Source organism: Eutrigla gurnardus (genome assembly GCF_963514095.1).
Source record: "Eutrigla gurnardus genome assembly, chromosome: 21".
NCBI lineage: Eukaryota > Metazoa > Chordata > Actinopteri > Perciformes > Triglidae > Eutrigla > Eutrigla gurnardus.
In genome coordinates, this window is record NC_139932.1 from 16,622,898 (window position 1) to 16,643,423 (window position 20,526).

A 20,526-nucleotide genomic window follows, 5' to 3' on the forward strand; every position below is an offset into this window, starting at 1 on the left:
CTTTAACACCAACGGGGGGAGTGAAGAAACATTCAGAACGTTGGGGGGATGTAGAAACCTTGAGGGGGGGGTGTAGAAACCTTGAGGGGGGTGTAGAAACATTCAGAACGTTGGGGGGGGGGTGTAGAAACCTTGAGGGGGCGGGGGGGGTGTAGAAACATTCAGAACGTTGGGGGGGGTGTAGAAACCTGGAACATCTGCTCCAGTCACAAAAACTGCAGGCCTACTGTGAACACAGGATGTAGAGAGACTGTGATAGTCTAAAGTCCGGCAGGATCTGGCCTACTTACAGCCCCCGTTAAGCCTGTAAACCCTCTAATCCGTCTCACAGAACCGACTCCATTCTCCTCGAGACGCTGAACAATAAACACAGCGATGACAACATGAAGCGATGACAACATGAGAGTCCTGAAAACGGTCTCCGCCAGTCTGTAGTCCACCAGGATAGTCCACCAGGATAGTTCACCAGGATAGTCCACCAGGATAGTCCACCAGGAGACGGAAGGTGAGACAGCTGCAGTATTATTATTATTAACACCGATTGAGTGGGTGAGATTATCCTGTATCAGTGTGAAGGCGGGGAAGTTTACCGCCTTCAGCTCAGGTCAGTGAACGTGACTCAGACTCGTCTTCAGTCTTCTAAACGTCCAACAACGGGACTTTATAAAGCAGCAGGTTGAGATTCAGAAAGTCAATAATAAAACGTTTTTATCTGTCATTTACTCCGTTTGTGTGTGGACATTATGGATATTATTATTATTTAGTAATAATTACTATTTTTATAATTATAGGGTACATTGGGCCCCATGGCATTGCCCTCCGTTAATGTTGATGCAATAATGATGCGTTATGTATTAAATTAATATATACTTTACTATAAAAATGAATACTTAGTCATTTATTAACTCATCAAACTCAGCTTTAGCCTAATTTTCAGGACAAACAGGATTCAGGGTTCTAACCCTAATGTCTGCCTGGGTTCTGACCCTAATGTCTGCCTGCCCTAACGTCCCCTTGGGTTCTGACCCTAACATCCCCTTGGGTTCTGACCCTAATGTCCCCTTGGGTTCTGACCCTAACGTTTGCCTGGGTTCTAACCCTAACATCTGCCTGGGTTCTAACCCCAACGTCTCCCTGGGTTCTGACCCTAACGTCCCCTTGGGTTCTGACCCTAACATCTGCCTGGGTTCTGACCCTAATGTCTGCCAGCGTTCTAACCCTAACGTCTGCCTGCGTTCTAACCCTAACGTCTGCCTGGGTTCTAACCCTAACATCTGCCTGGGTTCTAACCCCAACATCTCCCTGGGTTCTGACCCTAACGTCCCCTTGGGTTCTGACCCAACGTCTGCCTGGGTTCTGACCCTCATGTCTGCCTGCGTTACCCTAACCTAACCCTAACATCTGTGGGTTCTAACCCGACCCCTTTGACCCTGACCAATGTGTGGGGATCTGACCCGGACCTTTTGACCCTGACCCATGTTTTGTGTTCTGGCCCGCCCCTTTTACCCTGACCCAGGTGTGGGGTTCTAACCCTAAGGTCTGTCTGGGTTCTGACCCCTTTGACCCTGACCCATGTCTGGGGATCTGACCCGAACCTTTTGACCCTGAGCCGTCTGTGGGGTTCTGACCCGACCCCTTTGACCCTGACCCAGGTGTGGGGTTCTGACCCGCCCCCTTTGACCCTGACCCAGGTGGAGGAGGATGTTGAGAGGCTGCAGGCTGCTGCTGTGGCAGGCGGCGCTCCGGTTGTCGTATCATGTTGTCACAGGTAAAAGTCTCTTCTCATTACTTTACATGTTTCCAGGTTTGAATAATAACTGCAGATTGGTGAGCAATCAATAATCAATAACAGGTTTAATGTTCATTGTGAACCCTCCAGGCTTTATGTTAGCGATATCGTTCAGTAAAATATGAAATCTGAATACCAGCTTTAAGGCATTCAAGGAGGTAGCATCGAGTTACATTATGATGAGTTCAGGCTCGATTAAGAGGACTGAGTCTGGTTCGTTTAAAGATGTGAAAACACCCTAAATCATATTTCAGAAGCCTGAGAGGCGTTTATAGACAATTATGGATTATTATAGTCCCGTCTAGACCTGCTCTATTTCAACCGTAATCATGCAGGAACTCCACAGACTCCCAGGACCAAACCACCACGGACAGACCCAGTACCGGCTTCTAACACTGTTTTGTCCTCAGCCAGTCTGTGTCTTGGGGGGTCGGATATCTTTGTGGCAATCCGAGAGAACAGTCCGGTTGGTCAGTTCATCTCTAACCTCAGTATGAACCCAGAACCAGGATCCAACACCATCCGGCTGTGTCTGACGGGAGACAACGCAGACTGGTTCTACTTAGAGGGTCGAACCATCCGACTGAACACCTCCGCCTCCAGAGTCCTGGACCGAGAGGTACACCTGCTTACTGATCCTCCAAAGGTCCTAACTCACCTGGAACCGTTCACTCAGAGGTCTTTGTCTCTCAGGTTCAGGGGTCGGTGCTGATAGCAGAGCTCACATGTTATGAGGATGATGTCATACAGGCGAGTTTCTTATCTCACATCAACCACAGCAGGTCATCAAAGCGTTATTAATAAAGTTGTTTGTTTCTTCAGAGCCAGTACCGGATCCTGGTGGAGATCCTGAATGAAAACGACAACAGGCCAAACTTTGTGAAGGAGACGATTCAACCGTTCACCATCAGTGAGGTAAAACATTACAATCAAAGCAGGGGGACCAGGTCAACCAGGGGAACCCGGTAGACCAGGGGAGCCAGGTCAACCAGGTGAATCAGGTCAACAAGGTGAATCCGGTCAACCAGGGGAGCCAGGTCAACCAGGAGAGCCAGGTCAACCAGGTGAATCAGGTCAACCAGGTCAACCAGGTCGACCAGGTCGACCAGGGGAGCCAGGTCAACCAGGTGAATCAGGTCAACCAGGAGAACCAGGTCGACCAGGGGAACAGCAACCAAGTTCATCCTGTCAACATGTTTTTTAACCCGATTCTTGTATATAATGGAGTTATTGATAAAGAAGTTGGTTTTGTGTTGGTTCAGCTGACAGCAGTGAACTCCGTGGTTTTCACCGTGAAGGCCGTGGATGCAGACGGAGACATGATCAGTTATATCATCGATCAATCATTGGTAAGATGTCCTCATACTTCTGTCCCTCTGTCATCTCTATGAACTCACCTCTTACCTCTCACCTGTCACCTCTCACCTGTCACCTGTCACCTCTCACCTGTCACCTGTCACCTCTCACCTGCAGTATGACCCAGGATTCTTTAGGATCGACCTACCCAACAGTGGAAACATAGTCCTGAACAAACCTCTGGACTACGAGACCAGAACTCAGCTGCAGGTGATCATCTGGGCCCAGGTAACACACATTCCTGTTCACCATGTGTTTACTGCGATGGTCATAGAGGTCACAGTTCTATGTGGAGGGTCACCGAGGGTTACGGAGTGTAGAACAGAGATGCTGTCTGTCTGTATCGAGGAGTTAGGGATGAGAACAAGGATCACATATCACACCAACTTCAGCTTTACACGTAGGAAGGTTATCATCTGACAGAAAAATTATAATGATCAAAGCCAACACTGTTCCATAAATATACTTAAACATATTCATAGTAAATGGTGTTTTGTATGAACAGGAAGCAAATACTGTGGAGAAGTCAAACACATCAGCTATTCTGACTGTGAACATCGAGGACGGAGACGACCAGTATCCTCACTTCCTGCCCTGCACCCCCGTCTCTCCAGGTGTTCCTGTGTGCATGAACCCCACCTACACCACCAACATCACCCATTCACCTCCAGTAAGGCTGTTTCTGTTTCCTACACCACCAACACCACCAACATCACCCATTCACCTCCAGTAAGGCTGTTTCTGTTTCCTACACCACCAACATCACCCATTCACCTCCAGTAAGGCTGTTTCTGTTTCCTACACCACCAACACCACCAACATCACCCATTCACCTCCAGTAAGGCTGTTTCTGTTTCCTACACCACCAACATCACCCATTCACCTCCAGTACGGCTGTTTTTGTTTCCTACACCACCAACATCACCCCATTCACCTCCAGTAAGGCTGTTTCTGTTTCCTACACCACCAACATCACCCATTCACCTCCAGTAAGGCTGTTTCTGTTTCCTACACCACCAATATCACCCATTCACCTCCAGTAAGGCTGTTTCTGTTTCCTACACCACCAACATCACCCATTCACCTCCAGTAAGGCTGTTTCTGTTTCCTACACCACCAACATCACCCATTCACCTCCAGTAAGGCCGTTTCTGTTTCCTACACCACCAACATCACCCATTCACCTCCAGTAAGGCCGTTTCTGTTTCCTACACCACCAACATCACCCATTCACCTCCAGTAAGGCCGTTTCTGTTTCCTACACCACCAACATCACCCATTCACCTCCAGTAAGGCTGTTTCTGTTTCCTACACCACCAACATCACCCATTCACCTCCAGTAAGGCCGTTTCTGTTTCCTACACCACCAACATCACCCATTCACCTCCAGTAAGGCCGTTTCTGTTTCCTACACCACCAACATCACCCATTCACCTCCAGTAAGGCTGTTTCTGTTTCTTATACCACCAACATCACCCATTCACCTCCAGTAAGGCCGTTTCTGTTTCCTACACCACCAACATCACCCATTCACCTCCAGTAAGGCCGTTTCTGTTTCCTACACCACCAACATCACCCATTCACCTCCAGTAAGGCCGTTTCTGTTTCCTACACCACCAACATCACCCATTCACCTCCAGTAAGGCCGTTTCTGTTTCCTACACCACCAACATCACCCATTCACCTCCAGTAAGGCCGTTTCTGTTTCCTACACCACCAACATCACCCATTCACCTCCAGTAAGGCTGTTTCTGTTTCTTATACCACCAACATCACCCATTCACCTCCAGTAAGGCTGTTTCTGTTTCCTACATCACCCATTCACCTCCAGTAAGGCTGTTTCTGTTTCCTACACCACCAACATCACCCATTCACCTCCAGTAAGGCTGTTTCTGTTTACATCCATTCATGTGAACTGATGTATTGTTTACTGTTTCAGGATACAGTTCTGGAGTTTTCTCCTGGTCCAATCAGAGCAGAGGATGGAGACCAAGGAATCAAAGCCCCTCTGATCTACAGCATCCTATCAGGTCACAGTTCCACTTTAAACTAATTCAACATGTTTTTCCATCAACGTCATTACATCACAACACAACAGTTACATACACAAGTTTAGTTCTACGATATATCAAATATGTCAGTTAATACTCCTTATCTTGATGAATACATGTATAAATATCATGAATGTTTCTTTGCCACAGAGATCTGGAGAATCATCTAAATTCTGAATCCCATTGGCTGTGGAGGGAAGCAGTGATGCTTACTTCCTATTGAACTAGAACATACCTGGTCCTGCTGAGATCCAGACCGAGGACCTGAACTGTGTTTGTGTCTGCAGGTGCGGATCAGGGCAGGTTCGTGATCAACAACAGGACCGGTGAGATCCGGCTAACCAGAGCTGTGTCCAAGAGACGCCTGGAGGCAAACTTCACACTCAGCGTCATGGTAACCACATTACTTCCTGTTTACTTCCTGTTTGTAACAGTCACTAGAGACTGACGGTCTGATGGGCCGGTCCTTGTATCTACCTCTGCAGGTGTGTCAGGAGGATGATCAGCTGAAGTACAGTGTGGTGACCGTTCTGATCAGAGTTCTCAGTGAGAACAAGTTCCCTCCGGTATTTAACAGAACCACCTACAAGGGTTTCATCATCCAGAGCTCTAGCCCCGCCTCCATCGTCTCCACTTATGGAAACCAGGTGTTACAGATCCAGGTGGCGGACCGCGACTTCCCTGATGTAAGAACACCTACTGGTGTACCTGCACTATTACCTGTATGACACCAGCTGAGTCATCACTGCTGTCCAATTACAGGGCGTGAACCCAAACATCCACTACTCCATCCATCCACCATCTGGACTGTACCAAGTCACCAAGGAGGGGGTTGTGATTGCCAGAACGGACCAACTGCATGCCTTTGATAGACAAATACTACAGGTGGGTCTCCCTCTAACGATAAGATGGTATTATAATCTTTATTATACTACTATACAACTATACTGTACCTTTATTATACAACTATACTGTACCTTTATTATACTACTGTACTGTACCTTTATTATACTACTATACAACTATACTGTACCTTTATTATACTACTGTACTGTACCTTTATTATACTACTATACAACTATACTGTACCTTTATTATACAACTATACTGTACCTTTATTATACTACTGTACTGTACCTTTATTATACTACTGTACGACTACACTGTACCTTTATTATACTACTGTACTGTACCTTTATTATACTACTGCACAACTATACTGTACCTTTATTATACTACTGTACGACTATACTGTACCTTTATTATACTACTGTACTGTACCTTTATTATACTACTGCACAACTATACTGTAGCTTTATTATACTACTGTATGACTATACTGTACCTTTATTATACTACTGCACAACTATACTGTACCTTTATTATACTACTGTACGACTATACTGTACCTTTATTATACTACTGTACAACTATACTGTACCTTTATTTTACTACTGTACTGTACCTTTATTATACTACTGTACAACTATACTGTACCTTTATTTTACTACTATACTGTACCTTTATTATACTACTGCACAACTATACTGTACTTTTATTATACTACTGTACGACTATACTGTACTTTTATTATACTACTGTACAACTATACTTCTTGTGAGGTGATTTTAGACTCTGTAGGTGATGGGGTCAGAAGGTTTGTATCTACCGTATGTAAGGTATGAGGGGCGAGGTGATTTTAGACTCTGTAGGTGATGGGGACGTGGGATTTCAACTCCCTGGTGACGAGGAAGGTTGATTGGCCTCCGAGTTTACACGTCCTCCATGGAGGAAGCAGAGTCTAAAGACTCACCCATATCCCTGGCAGAAGTCGCACCCAGGACCCAGAGATTACAGAAGCCACATAGCAGCAGGGCAACAAATCGTTTATATTATTATTATTGTTATTATTGTTATTATTATTATTGTTATTTGCTGTATATTTGAGACTTGTAATATCTTTCTATGCAGGTTGTAGCCAGAGATGAAGAATCGGGAGAAGAAGCTTCAGCTTCAGTGGACATCGAAGTCCTTCAGAGAGGACAAGCAGGTGAGACTGAAGACCAGCTCACAAACAGGATGTTGGTGGGTCAGGTCAGGTGACACAGCAGAGTCAACTAGCAACCTCAGACGACACCCACCTGTCAATCAAATAGGCCACACCCTCAAAGGCTGTAAAATGTCTGTTTCTGCTGTAAAGATGGAGATGGGTTTGGAGGCTCAAGCCGTCTTCATTTCTGATTCTGACCTTCATGTGGTTCCGGCTGTTGTGGTGCATTCACTGACATTAACTCTCTTTGTATTCTCTTGTGGTGCGTTCACTGACATTAACTCTCTTTGTAGTCTTGTGGTGCGTTCACTGACATTAACTCTCTTTGTAGTCTCTCGTGGTGCGTTCACTGACATTAACTCTCTTTGTAGTCTTGTGGTGCGTTCACTGACATTAACTCTCTTTGTAGTCTCTCGTGGTGCGTTCACTGACATTAACTCTCTTTGTAGTCTTGTGCTGCGTTCACTGACATTCACTCTCTTTGTATTCTCTTGTGGTGCGTTCACTGACATTAACTCTCTTTGTAGTCTTGTGGTGCGTTCACTGACATTAACTCTCTTTGTAGTCTCTCGTGGTGCGTTCACTGACATTAACTCTCTTTGTAGTCTTGTGGTGCGTTCACTGACATTAACTCTCTTTGTAGTCTCTTGTGGTGCGTTCACTGACATTAACTCTCTTTGTATTCTCTTGTGGTGCGTTCACTGACATTAACTCTCTTTGTATTCTCTTGTGGTGCGTTCACTGACATTAACTCTCTTTGTATTCTCTTGTGGTGCGTTCACTGACATTAACTCTCTTTGTATTCTCTTGTGGTGCGTTCACTGACATTAACTCTCTTTGTAGTCTCTTGTGGTGCGTTCACTGACATTAACTCTCTTTGTATTCTCTTGTGGTGCGTTCACTGACATTAACTCTCTTTGTAGTCTCTTGTGGTGCGTTCACTGACATTAACTCTCTTTGTATTCTCTTGTGGTGCGTTCTTTGACATTAACTCTCTTCTTTGTAGTCTTGTGCTGCGTTCACTGACATTCACTTTCTCCTCTCTGTCATCTCTTGTGGTGCGTTCACTGACATTAACTCTCTTCTTTGTAGTCTCTTGTGGTGCGTTCACTGACATTAACTCTCTTTGTATTCTCTTGTGGTGCGTTCTTTGACATTAACTCTCTTCTTTGTAGTCTTGTGCTGCGTTCACTGACATTCACTCTCTTCTTTGTGTTCTTGTGGTGCGTTCACTGACATTAACTCTCTTTGTAGTCTTGTGGTGCGTTCACTGACATTCACTCTCTCCTCTGTCTTCTCTCCTGGTGCGTTCATTGACATAAACCCTGTCCTCCCTGTAGTGCCTCGTGGTGCGTTCACTGAGCAGCCGTTGTTTGGAGATGTGGACAGGAGACTAGCAGGAGGAATCACAGCGATGATCCTGCTCTTGTTTCTGTCGGCCGTCGTGTTTCTGCTGCTTCGAAGCGTGAAGAGAAGACGACTGCAGAGAGACTCTGATGAACACGCCGTGGGAAAACATCCCAACGTGGTACGAAGTAAATCACCGACACATCACACACCTGATGACAAATAACACCATGAAAATGCAATGTAATCTTTAGTGTTATGTTCAAGTACCTGATGGCGATTGTATTACTAATACATTAAACACACAGATGTGTATTTAAAAACATTGTTAGACACATTATGGAAGCAGAACAGTCCAAAATGTCAAAATCACAGAAAAAAATAAACTTCTGCAAAAATCTGCAGGATTTCTCTGCACTTAGTGTGGATTATATGCATATATATATATATATATATATATATATATATATATATATACACACACACACATATATACATACAACACATTTTTCTATATAAATATGTATATATATATTTGTCTGAATGATCATCTGAATATTTACTTCAAAGTCAGTTTCAGCTCATTTTTGTTGTTGTTCTGTGTGAAAATAACTTTTCAAATTAAGAGGTGATGTGTTCATTTTAATTAATTGATAACGACTCATAGTTATTGTCTATTTGAATTCAGACGGTTAATATTCAGATGTGAAATAGAAATATAATAATAGAGTTTACTGTGGTTTCACACGGTGAGTTCAATGTCATGTTGTGATGTGGATGTGCTTCTGTCTTTCTGTGCTGTCGTGAGTTTGTTCTTAATAAAACAAAGAATAGAAATAATAGAACCAGCTGCTCGTCATTACACGTCCGGAACCAAACAACGTTTCTATGTATCAATGATCGTCACATCATCGTCTAGTCTGAGAGATTTATACTGAATTTAAATGAATGCAATAGGAATATTATAATGTAATAATTTTAATTTTAATAAATTGTTTCATGTAAATATAAACAGTTTAAACATAATTCATTTAAATATGTATAAATGTAAATACATTCATGTTCATGTGAATATAAACTGTTTATAAATATTAAATTAAATGTAATGTTAATTAAAATTGTTAATATAATTATTTTAATTTAAAAAAAGATAATTTGAATATAACTATAAACTGTTTATATATATTAGATTAAAATAAATAACCTGTTTGTGGCTGACAGGTGAGTTCCAGTCGACCTGAATGGATGGATGAGTCTTCATACAAAACCAGAGCTTTCAGTCATCAATATGAGTCTTCTTCACAGTCAGACGGGTTTCAGGGCAGCCAGGGGGTCTACACCAGGAAACACTCTCTGCTTCCTCCATCCTCCTCATCCTCATCATCATCAGACATCACACGCCGTCCTGCAGCAACATTTCACTCTGATCTGCTTCCTGTCATAGAACAAACAGAATCCCTCACATCATGTGACCATAGAGAGGCTCCGCCCACCAGAAGTGTTCACATGACAGCAGTCAACGCAGGTGACGACGCGAAAATGGACCAATCAGAGGAGACTAACGGAACGACATGAAAACAGACCAATCAGAGGGAACGTTTGAGAACGACATGAAAACAGACCAATCAGAGGAGACGTAACAGAACGACATGAAAACAAACCAATCAGAGGGAACGTTTGATGAGAACGACATGAAAACAGACCAATCAGAGGAGACGTAACAGAACGACATGAAAACAGACCAATCAGAGGGAACGTTTGAGAACGACATGAAAACAGACCAATCAGAGGAGACGTAACAGAACGACATGAAAACAGACCAATCAGAGGGAACGTTTGAGAACGACATGAAAACAGACCAATCAGAGGAGACGTAACGGAACATAGTTATCTCGGAATTACAAGAAAAGTTTTTCAATAAAAAAATTAAAAAAACCTGCTCTGTTTTTTCTGAATGAACCCTAGGTAGTGAACCGTAGAACCCTAGGTAGTGGACCTTAAAACCCTAGGTAGTGACTTAGAACCCTAGGTAGTGGACCTCAGAACCCTAGGTAGTGGACCTTAAAACCCTAGGTAGTGACTTAGAACCCTAGGTAGTGGACCTCAGAGCCCTAGGTAGTGAACCTTAGAACCCTAGGTAGTGACTTAGAACCCTAGGTAGTGGACCTTAGAACCCCAACAGAAGCTCTCATTGGACCATCAGGAATCCTGACTCAGGACTCGTGAGTCAGGATCCAAACATGACCCGGATGTTTGGATGAATCCTCTATATGTTTGTTCTGGGTTTGAGACGCAGGGAGAGTCTTGTGTCATTTATTAATATAGATCGATATTATTTTATATAGTTTTATATAGTTATATATATATATAGGCTATATATAGTTATTAGTTTGTCATTTTGATTTCCAGATCGGGAGCAAACGTGGAAGTTACATCTAAGTGCAAGAAGACTTCCGGTTTCAAAATAAAGGCCAAACAAAGCGGATATTAAAAATATATATATATGAATATGAGATTCATTGGATTTAATTCCCAATAGTTATAAAACATGTAATCTGTGTCTCTTATAAACTAAAAAATAATAAATTGTGAGGATGTGTTTATTCCTCCTCGCTCCCGATCTGAGCCATCCAGGTGCAGTTAGACCGCAGTTGTCTGGAGTCACCACCAGGTGGCAGCCTGATTGCATGTCAGATGAATCATCTTATATCAGAGTAGTTGTTTTTTTTTTTTTCCCCCCTCGTAATGCCGAGTTAATTATCTCGTCTATTCAGATAGTTTTCTCTAATGGATGCAATACGCTTCCGTTAGTTGGACTTTTATTTTTTCTCGCTGACAGGAAGTAGTAGTTGTGTCTCATTGATTGTGGTCCGGAGTCTGCCGGAATGTTTATAGCGTGAGCAGCTTCGATTTGAGTTGGCGGCTGCTTCTTTCTGTTCAAAGATCTACGGACCGGGGGGTCACCAGGACCGAGACCAGGACCGAGACCAGGTGAGTCTATCATTACTATCTCGGAGGTCCTTCACCTGAAACTGTCACACCTCGTCATGACGACATGACACGTTTCTCTGGTTAACAGAGTTCCTGATCTGGATCAATATGACCTGAGGTCTGATCTGATCTGATCTGATCTGATCTGATTTGGGCTGGTCTGGTCTGATCTGATCTGATCTGATCTGATCTGATCTGGATCTGGATTCATGACTGTGACTCATTGACTTCTTAAAACTTTAAGGAAGGAAACCGTGTTGAATCAGAAAGAGGTCTGTTTAGTTCCTGTTGTCGGTCTGAACCAGTAAAGTCTGGTTTGTTGGTTCTTTATCAATAACTTAGTTTGTCACGTGATGATTTAACACCAACATTGAAATCAGTCATTCTGTAATAATTAACGGAGCTATGAGGTTTTGACTATGACCTCCTTACAGAAGCCTGTCAGGTCCACAAACATGATGCAGGAGATTTCAGCTGGACCTCAGGGTCTTCATCAGCTGACCTTCATCAAGCTCTAATATGATATTGATTTATGACATAAGGTCTATTTGGGACATCACTGATGGCGCCTCTTCATTCGAAGTTAATGTAACATGATAATTACCCATCAGGCGTTGCAGGTCTCCTCCCAGTATGACCAGTGTCCAGCCCAGGAGGATCCGTCTGAAGCCCTGGTTGGTGGCCCAGGTGAACAGCGGCAGGTACCCTGGTCTACAGTGGCTCAGCTCAGAACACAGACTCTTCCAGATCCCCTGGAAACACGCCACACGCCACACGGCGTCGATGGCATCGGACGACGATAACACCATCTTCAAGGTCTCAGCGGATATATGCAAATATATTCATATCTCATTTTAAATAGATATCTATATCTTTATAAAACTCACTGCAGGTTTAAATTCTTGTGTAACATGTAATGTGCTGATTGGCTCACTGAACTTCTGATGATGTCACTTCCTCCTTCACTGCTTCTGCTTTCATTTCTCATAGAGAAGTGTGAATCATTGTGAATCATTGTGAATCAGTCTGAATCATTCTGAATCCCTGTGAATCGGTGTGTATGGGTGTGAATCCCTGTGAATCGGTGTGTATGGGTGTGAATCCCTGTGAATCGGTGTGTATGGGTGTGAATCCCTGTGAATCGGTGTGTATGGGTGTGAATCCCTGTGAATCCCTGTGAATCGGTGTGTATGGGTGTGAATCCCTGTGAATCGGTGTGTATGGGTGTGAATCCCTGTGAATCCGTGTGTATGGGTGTGAATCCCTGTGAATCCGTGTGTATGGGTGTGAATCCCTGTGAATGGGTGTGAATCCCTGTGTATCGGTGTGTATGGGTGTGAATCCCTGTGAATCCGTGTGTATGGGTGTGAATCCCTGTGAATCGGTGTGTATGGGTGTGAATCCCTGTGAATCGGTGTGTATGGGTGTGAATCCCTGTGAATCCGTGTGTATGGGTGTGAATCCCTGTGAATGGGTGTGAATCCGTTTAAATGGGTGAACTTGGTAGAGCAGCTCTCTGTGTGTGTGTTAATGTGCTCCTGCCCTCGTCTTGCAGGCGTGGGCTCTGGAGACGGGGAAGTACCAGGAGGGCGTAGACGAACCCGACCCCGCCAAGTGGAAAGCAAACCTCCGCTGTGCTCTGAACAAGAGCCGAGAGTTTCAGCTGAAATACGACGGCACCAAAGAAACGCCGGTCCAAGCGTATAAAATCTACGAGGTGTGTGAGCAGAGTGGCAACACAGGTGAGTCAAACAACCTCAACCTGATGAAGGTTAATGTCACCGACTGATCCCAGAACAGCTGGTTGATCCCAGAACAGCCGGTTGATCTCACAACAGCCAGTTGATCCCAGAACAGCTAGTTGATCCCAGAACAGCTGGTTGATCCCAGAACAGCTTGATCCCAGAACAGCTAGTTGATCCCAGAACAGCTGGTTGATCTCAGAACAGCTGGTTGATCCCAGAACAGCTAGTTGATCCCAGAACAGCTGGTTGATCCCAGAACAGCTTGATCCCAGAAAGCTAGTTGATCCCAGAACAGCTGGTTGATCTCAGAACAGCTAGTTGATCCCAGAACAGCTAGTTGATCCCAGAACAGCTGGTTGATCCCAGAACAGCTAGTTGATCCCAGAACAGCTGGTTGATCCCAGAACAGCTGGTTGATCCGTTTCCTGTTGCTGTGATTCAAACAGCGTTCACATTTAATCTAAAGACACCTGAAGGTCCTCGTTAATTATTCACACTTCAGTTACCTGTCCCTGTCTCACCACTACTAACAGGATAACAGACCTGTCTCACCACTACTAACAGAAGAACTGACTTGTCTCACCACTACTAACAGTATAACAGACCTGTCTCACCACTACTAACAGGATAACAGACCTGTCTCACCACTACTAACAGTATAACAGACCTGTCTCACCACTACTAACAGGATAACAGACCTGTCTCACCACTACTAACAGTATAACAGACCTGTCTCACCACTACTAACAGAAGAACTGATGTTAGATTGATGTCAGCAGGTAGACCGGAAGCATCTCTCCGTAGTAACCATCACCTCCTTTTATGGTGCTTCATGGGCGGGTTTATGCTAATGGAGGGGCAGCAGGAGCTAGCTGTCAGTTTAATTGATTTGGCTTTCATGAACATACACACGTTTGATCCATGAATCTGGAGGTGATTCAGGTTCAAACAATCACTTCATTCCTCCGAGAAACTTTGTGAAGCAACAGAATTGTCTCTAAATAAGTAAATCTAAATATCTACGTTTAGATGTATTCAGATAAGTGAGGGGTTCAAACTGGTGATTTGTGTCTGTGTATTGATAATTGATGAGTTGGTATTGATTAAAGTGTGTGATCTGTTTCTCAGATGGTGCTGACGATGATGACGAAGAGGTGAGAAACAGAACAAGTAAACGATCTCTTCACACTTGAATCAGCCAACTGACCAAAACAATGTCTTTTATTCTCAGATGCCAAATCTGATGGAGCTCACAATCAGTAAGTAAGACGTTGATTTCACCGTCTCCATGGCAACATTATTTTATGATTACATTAAAATAGAAACATACTAGATGATGATGTCATGTCTAATCAGACCCGAGGACCAGCGACCCCCTCTCCTTTACATTTGAACATGTGGTCCCCACGACCTCTGACCTCACCGCTCAGGGCAGCTACGTCCATCCTGCGGGACTCTCTAACGGACTACAGGACCTGAACCCTCTGCAACCCCCAGCTGCCTCTGACCCCCCTGGACTTGCCCTGATGGAGGCCAGCAGCATGGGGGACGTCCAGAACCACCAACCCTGCAAGTACGATCTTCTGAGCAGTGTCCCACGTGAGTCTCACCCCTGACCTCCAGATGTTCTCATTGACAGACTGGTTGACACTATGTGGTGGTGGGTTCGTGTTGGTGTTCAGGGTTAGCCTCGCTTAGCACAAAGACTGAGGAAAAATGAGGGTTCAGGTAACTGGGCTTGTGTGTCTCAGGTGGTTTGATTCCTCGCCCAGGTTTGTCCTTTAAATTCTGTAAGAAGACAACAAAGAGACAAACTCGTAAATAGTCATAATACTCATAATGTGACAGCAATTCTGATGTTTTGTTTTATTTAATGGTCCTGTTGCCGTAGTAACAGATATATTGACTGTGTTGCCACAATAACAAATGTTAACCATGTTGCCGTAGTAACAGATTTAACAACTGTGTTGCCGTAGTAACAGATATATTAACTGTGTTGCCGTGGTAACTGATATATTGAATGTGTTGGCGTAGTAACATGTATTAACCATGTTGCCGTAGTAACGGAGTAACAGATATATTAACTGTGTTGCCGTAGTAACAGATATAACTGTGTTGCCGTAGTAACAGATATATTAACTGTGTTGCCGTAGTAACAGATATTTACTGTGTTGCTGTAGCAACAGATATATTAACTGTGTTGCCGTAGTAACAGATATAATGACTGTGTTGCCGTAGTAACAGATATATTAACTGTGTTGCCGTAGTAACAGATATAATGACTGTGTTGCCGTAGTAACAGATATATTAACTACGTTGCCGTAGTAACAGATATATTTACTGTGTTGCCGTAGTAACAGATATGACTGTGTTGCTACAGTAACAGATCTGGACCTGAGGTTCCAGTACCGAGGCCGGACTATGGGCTCCTTGACCGTCAGTAACCCTCAGGGCTGCCGATTGTTCTACGGACACCTGGAACCAACCCCGGAGCAGGTGCACCTGTTTGGACCAGTCACCCTGCAGCAAGTCCTCTTCCCAGGGACATCTGAGGTTCAGAACCAGAAGCAGAGGTGCTACACAGAGGCCCTGCTAGACGTCATGGACCGTGGTCTTATCCTGGAGATCTGGGAGCAAGACATCTACGCTGTCCGCCTCTGTCAGTGCAAGGTGTTCTGGTCCGGACCCGGCATGCCAGAGCAGGGTCCGCCGAACCCCCTGGAGAGGGAGCAAAAGATCAAGGTCTTCAGCCTCAACGATTTCCTGCAAGGTGACAAGACATTTCTATTAACATCAACGTTAGGGATTTTAATAATAAATATTAATAATGAACTATTGAACGAACCCACAATAACGACTGATAAAATTAGTTAAACAAAAATAAAAAAGCTGAGCAAAATTAAGAAGAGTGGCTTGTCGCCTAAAGCACTGGTCAACAGTCAGTCCACCTCAATGGTCAGTCCACCTTAACGGTCAGTCCAATTTAAAAGTGGCTGAGCTGGAGTTGTTGCTAATTTCATGGCTAACCTTCATCCTGGTTCTCTCAGACAGACCAACTAGTGACTCGGTTGTTGTGTTCGAAGACAGTAACTGATTGATTTAAACTGTTCGTAGAATCACCTTGATGAACGGGTAATGATTAATTTACAAGGATCGGCTTTCAGTCAGAAAATAAATCAGAATAAGCCTCCCTCATCAAGGTGTTTTCATCTCCAGGGCTGATCCTGTTCCAGAGAGGGGAGACCCCGAACCCTCCACCCTTTGAAATCCAGTTCTGTTTCGGTGAGGACTGGCCCGACAAGAAACCCAAAGAGAAGAAGCTCATCATGGTCCAGGTCTGGTCATCAACACTCTCCCTCGTCTTCTGACGTCTTTCACTGACATTTCTATTCTATTTTTATGATATGAACATTTATTTAAATTAATAATATTGATGTTGAAACCTTGTTTTGTTGGTCCAGTTTTAATCTGGCCCTTGTTGTGGTTCGGGTGGTCCAGTTTTAATCTGGTTATGGTAGTGTTTCTTGTTGTCAGGTTTTATTCTGGTTCAGTTTTTTTAAACCTGGTTCTGGTAATCCAGTCAAGTCAAACTTTATTTGTACAGCACCTTTAAATCAACCACACTTGACCAAAGTGCTGAACAAGCACAAGATGCAGATAAATAACATATAAGATAATATAACAATAAGAGCAGAGGAACATAGTGAGAACTTAACAGGAGTGAAATTCATGCAGCACAACAGAAGATGAAGTCAGGTGGAAGTCAATTGAATGCTAATGAGAAGAGTTGTGTCTTCAGCTGGGATTTAAACTTCTCTGACTTTTTTTATGGATCAGTCAGCTGTTCCACTGCTTGTTCTGCTGTTCGGTAGGTTTCTCAAACATATTCAACAAGAAGAGGATACGGCCCAAGATGGAGCCTTGGGGAACCCCACAAGTAATTGGTGTCGCAGCTGAAAAATATTCACAGAGGTGAACTGAGAATCTCCAAACTGTCAGGTCCGACTGGAACCATTTGAGTGTGATGCCTTTAAAGCCCACACAATGTTCAAGGCCTCATAAAAGGATCCGATTAACCACAGTGTCAAAGGCAGCGGTCAGGTCTAAAAGCACCAGAATAGCAGAGTTCACCGAGTCAACAGTTAAAAGAAGCTCTCAAACTCTGAAACGAATGTGGTGTGAGTGTGTTCAGAAATGTCCGAAATTAGAGAGAACAGACGGGTCTAGGTTTTTGCTTTTGATGAGAAGCTGGATGTTTGAAAGGAGCCGAGTCACACCCTGAGATAATAGAGGCCTTTATCAATGCGAGAATACCCGACCCAACAGAATCCAAAAGATGGATCCAAGAGGGAATGCTATTGAAGTGGAGGGGCGCCGATGCTGCACTACCTCTGACTATAAGGACATTGATACAGGCTGAAACGGATAGAAGACGGCTGGGCTCAGAGGAGAAACAGACAGGTCTGGGGATATTGGAGTGGATAAGCTTGTCCTTCCACTTTCTGAGGGCCCTGTCTGAGGACGTGAGTAGCCAGGGCTCTGCATCCTAACTGCAGCAATAGATTTTATTTGATTTGTGTACAGCTACTCTATGTGACATATGCAGTTTTTTGGAGTCAAAAGAGGTAGAAAGCTCCAAAGAACAGTGGCCATTCAGAGTTTTTAAAAACGTTGTGGTCACATTGGAACAAGGACTTTTAATCTAGTAACCTGGTACTGGTTGTTCAGTTTTCACCTTGTTGTTGTTGTGGTTCTGGTGGTCCTCAGGTTGTTCCTGTGGTGGCTCGGATCCTGACAGAGATGTTCTCTGGAGAACTCAGTTGGTCAACCGACAGCATCCGGCTGCAGATCTCAAACCCTGACGTGAAGGACCAGACGGTGGACCAGTTCAAAGAGCTGCAGAGGCTTCTGCAGAGACAACACATCCAGGGGCCCTAGACCCCCAATGTCCCCGGAATGACACAATTTAGCTGCCCAGGAGCCCCAATGTCCCCTAATTGAAATGAACTCATGTGTTGTAGACCAATATACACTGATCTTTACGGGAAGTGAAACCTTCACAGATCTTAAATTAAAGATCAGGTTCAGTTTTTCCATTGTCAAAGAGATGCTGTCTATTCTGACTGAAGGGATCTTTTCAATGAAAAGACCAAGACCCATATCCTCAAATCATCTGGACATCTTTGTCCTCAAAGTCGTCTCATTTTGTCAACCTCTGACATTTTCAATGACCATAAAATGGTAAGTTTTCTCTGTATTCAGGATTTCAATAAACACTGTCGAAGTATTCTTTATAAATCAGCGCTCATTTTTACATACCAGGAAATACACAGTTATACACAGTAACACACAGTATTATACAGATATACACATTAATGTACAGTATTACACAGTAATACAAAGTATAGCCCTAGTCTGTCCACAAGAAGTGGACGTAGTCATCATGACGTCACCCACTGGTTTGTAAACCGGAACTAAATGAACACCATGCTGGATTGAAGAAGACTTGAAACTAGAGATTGAGACCATAAACTCATGTTTACAATGTTTACTGAGATAATACATCAAGAGAGAAGTAGGACCATTTTCTCATAGACTTCTATACAACCAGAGAGGAGTCGCCCCCTGGTGGCCAGCAGACAGAAGTAGGACCATTTTCTCATAGACTTCTATACAACCAGAGAGGAGTCGCCCCCTGGTGGCCAGCAGAGAGAAGTAGGACCATTTTCTCATAGACTTCCATACAACCAGAGAGGAGTCGAATAGATGACTTTATAGAAAATTAGAAACATTGTGTTGTGATTACCATATTTTATGTTAATATAATGGCTATGATCTAGTTGATGTTTTAAACTTTAATCATCACTTCCTGTTGGTCTGGAATCTGGATCACTGATAATAAAGAGCAGAAACTCCCAACAGACAAGTGAAAACATGAAGGATGGAGCTGTATGACGATGACATAGTGACATCACCTCCCCGCCTCCAGATGATTGCTATTGCTATTCCCAGCCAAGAGAACCCTATAGGCTGTTAGTCCCAGACTAGAGAACCCCCCTGGTGCTTCTGTAGGCTGCTAGTCCCAGACTAAAGAACCCTCTGTAGGCTGCTAGTCCCAGCCTAGAGAACCCTATAGGCTGTTAGTCCCAGACTAGAGAACCCCCCCCCCTGGTGCTTCTGTAGGCTGCTAGTCCCAGACTAAAGAACCCTCTGTAGGCTGCTAGTCCCAGCCTAGAGAACCCTATAGGCTGTTAGTCCCATACTAGAGAACCCCCCTGGTGCTTCTGTAGGCTGCTAGTCCCAGACTAAAGAACCCTCTGTAGGCTGCTAGTCCCAGCCTAGAGAACCCTTAGGCTGTTAGTCCCAGACTAGAGAACCCCCCTGGTGGTTCTATAGGCTGCTAGTCCCAGACCAAAGCACCCTCTGTAGGCTGCTAGTCCCAGCCTAGAGAACCCTATAGGCTGTTAGTCCCAGACTAGAGTACCCCTCTGGTGCTTGTGTAGGCTGCTAGTCCCAGACTAAAGAACCCTCTGTAGGCTGCTAGTCCCAGCCTAGAGAACTCTATAGGCTGTTAGTCCCAGACTAGAGAACCCCCCTGGTGCTTCTGTAGGCTGCTAGTCCCAGACTAAAGAACCCTCTGTAGGCTGCTAGTCCCAGCCTAGAGGACCCTATAGGCTGTTAGTCCCAGACTAGAGAACCCCCCCTGGTGCTTCTGTAGGCTGCTAGTCCCAGACTAAAGAACCCTCTGTAGGCTGCTAGTCCCAGCCTAGAGAACCCTATAGGCTGTTAGTCCCATACTAGAGAACCCCCCTGGTGCTTCTGTAGGCTGCTAGTCCCAGACTAAAGAACCCTCTGTAGGCTGCTAGTCCCAGCCTAGAGAACCCTTAGGCTGTTAGTCCCAGACTAGAGAACCCCCCTGGTGGTTCTGTAGGCTGCTAGTCCCAGACCAAAGCACCCTCTGTAGGCTGCTAGTCCCAGCCTAGAGAACCCTATAGGCTGTTAGTCCCAGAGTAGAGAACCCCCCTGGTGTTTCTGTAGGCTGCTAGTCCCAGACCAAAGCACCCTCTGTAGGCTGCTAGTCCCCTAGGAGTTACAATAAGGTGCTTCATCATCAGACCGGTTAGTAGTCGATCAGGATCTCAGCAGACTCTGCTGGACCAGAAAACACAGCCAGACTCCGGGGAGTAACTCTGGGAG

The 20,526-nt window shown here is 44.4% G+C and overlaps 2 protein-coding genes across 2 annotated transcripts; both read left to right on the forward strand.

The window, feature by feature from the left end:
• Nucleotides 1-487: 487 nt before the first annotated feature.
• Nucleotides 488-10,429, forward strand: cdhr5-rs (cadherin-related family member 5, related sequence). The gene is made up of 15 exons (XM_084038603.1): nucleotides 488-505; nucleotides 1,692-1,768; nucleotides 2,204-2,408; nucleotides 2,483-2,539; nucleotides 2,612-2,704; nucleotides 3,052-3,138; nucleotides 3,263-3,373; nucleotides 3,651-3,815; nucleotides 5,085-5,175; nucleotides 5,484-5,590; nucleotides 5,682-5,882; nucleotides 5,959-6,081; nucleotides 7,168-7,246; nucleotides 8,587-8,774; nucleotides 9,815-10,429. Exons 3-15 carry the CDS (start codon nucleotides 2,283-2,285, stop codon nucleotides 10,166-10,168), a joined length of 1,782 nt encoding a protein of 593 aa, XP_083894729.1. The 5' UTR covers nucleotides 488-505; nucleotides 1,692-1,768; nucleotides 2,204-2,282; the 3' UTR covers nucleotides 10,169-10,429.
• Nucleotides 10,430-11,371: 942 nt separating this feature from the next.
• irf5 (interferon regulatory factor 5) lies at nucleotides 11,372-19,152 on the forward strand. The gene is made up of 9 exons (XM_084038803.1): nucleotides 11,372-11,584; nucleotides 12,196-12,400; nucleotides 13,140-13,326; nucleotides 14,458-14,483; nucleotides 14,561-14,588; nucleotides 14,686-14,928; nucleotides 15,710-16,099; nucleotides 16,546-16,664; nucleotides 18,097-19,152. The coding sequence occupies exons 2-9, from the start codon at nucleotides 12,218-12,220 to the stop codon at nucleotides 18,265-18,267; spliced, it is 1,347 nt and encodes a 448-aa protein (XP_083894929.1). The 5' UTR covers nucleotides 11,372-11,584; nucleotides 12,196-12,217; the 3' UTR covers nucleotides 18,268-19,152.
• Nucleotides 19,153-20,526: the final 1,374 nt, after the last annotated feature.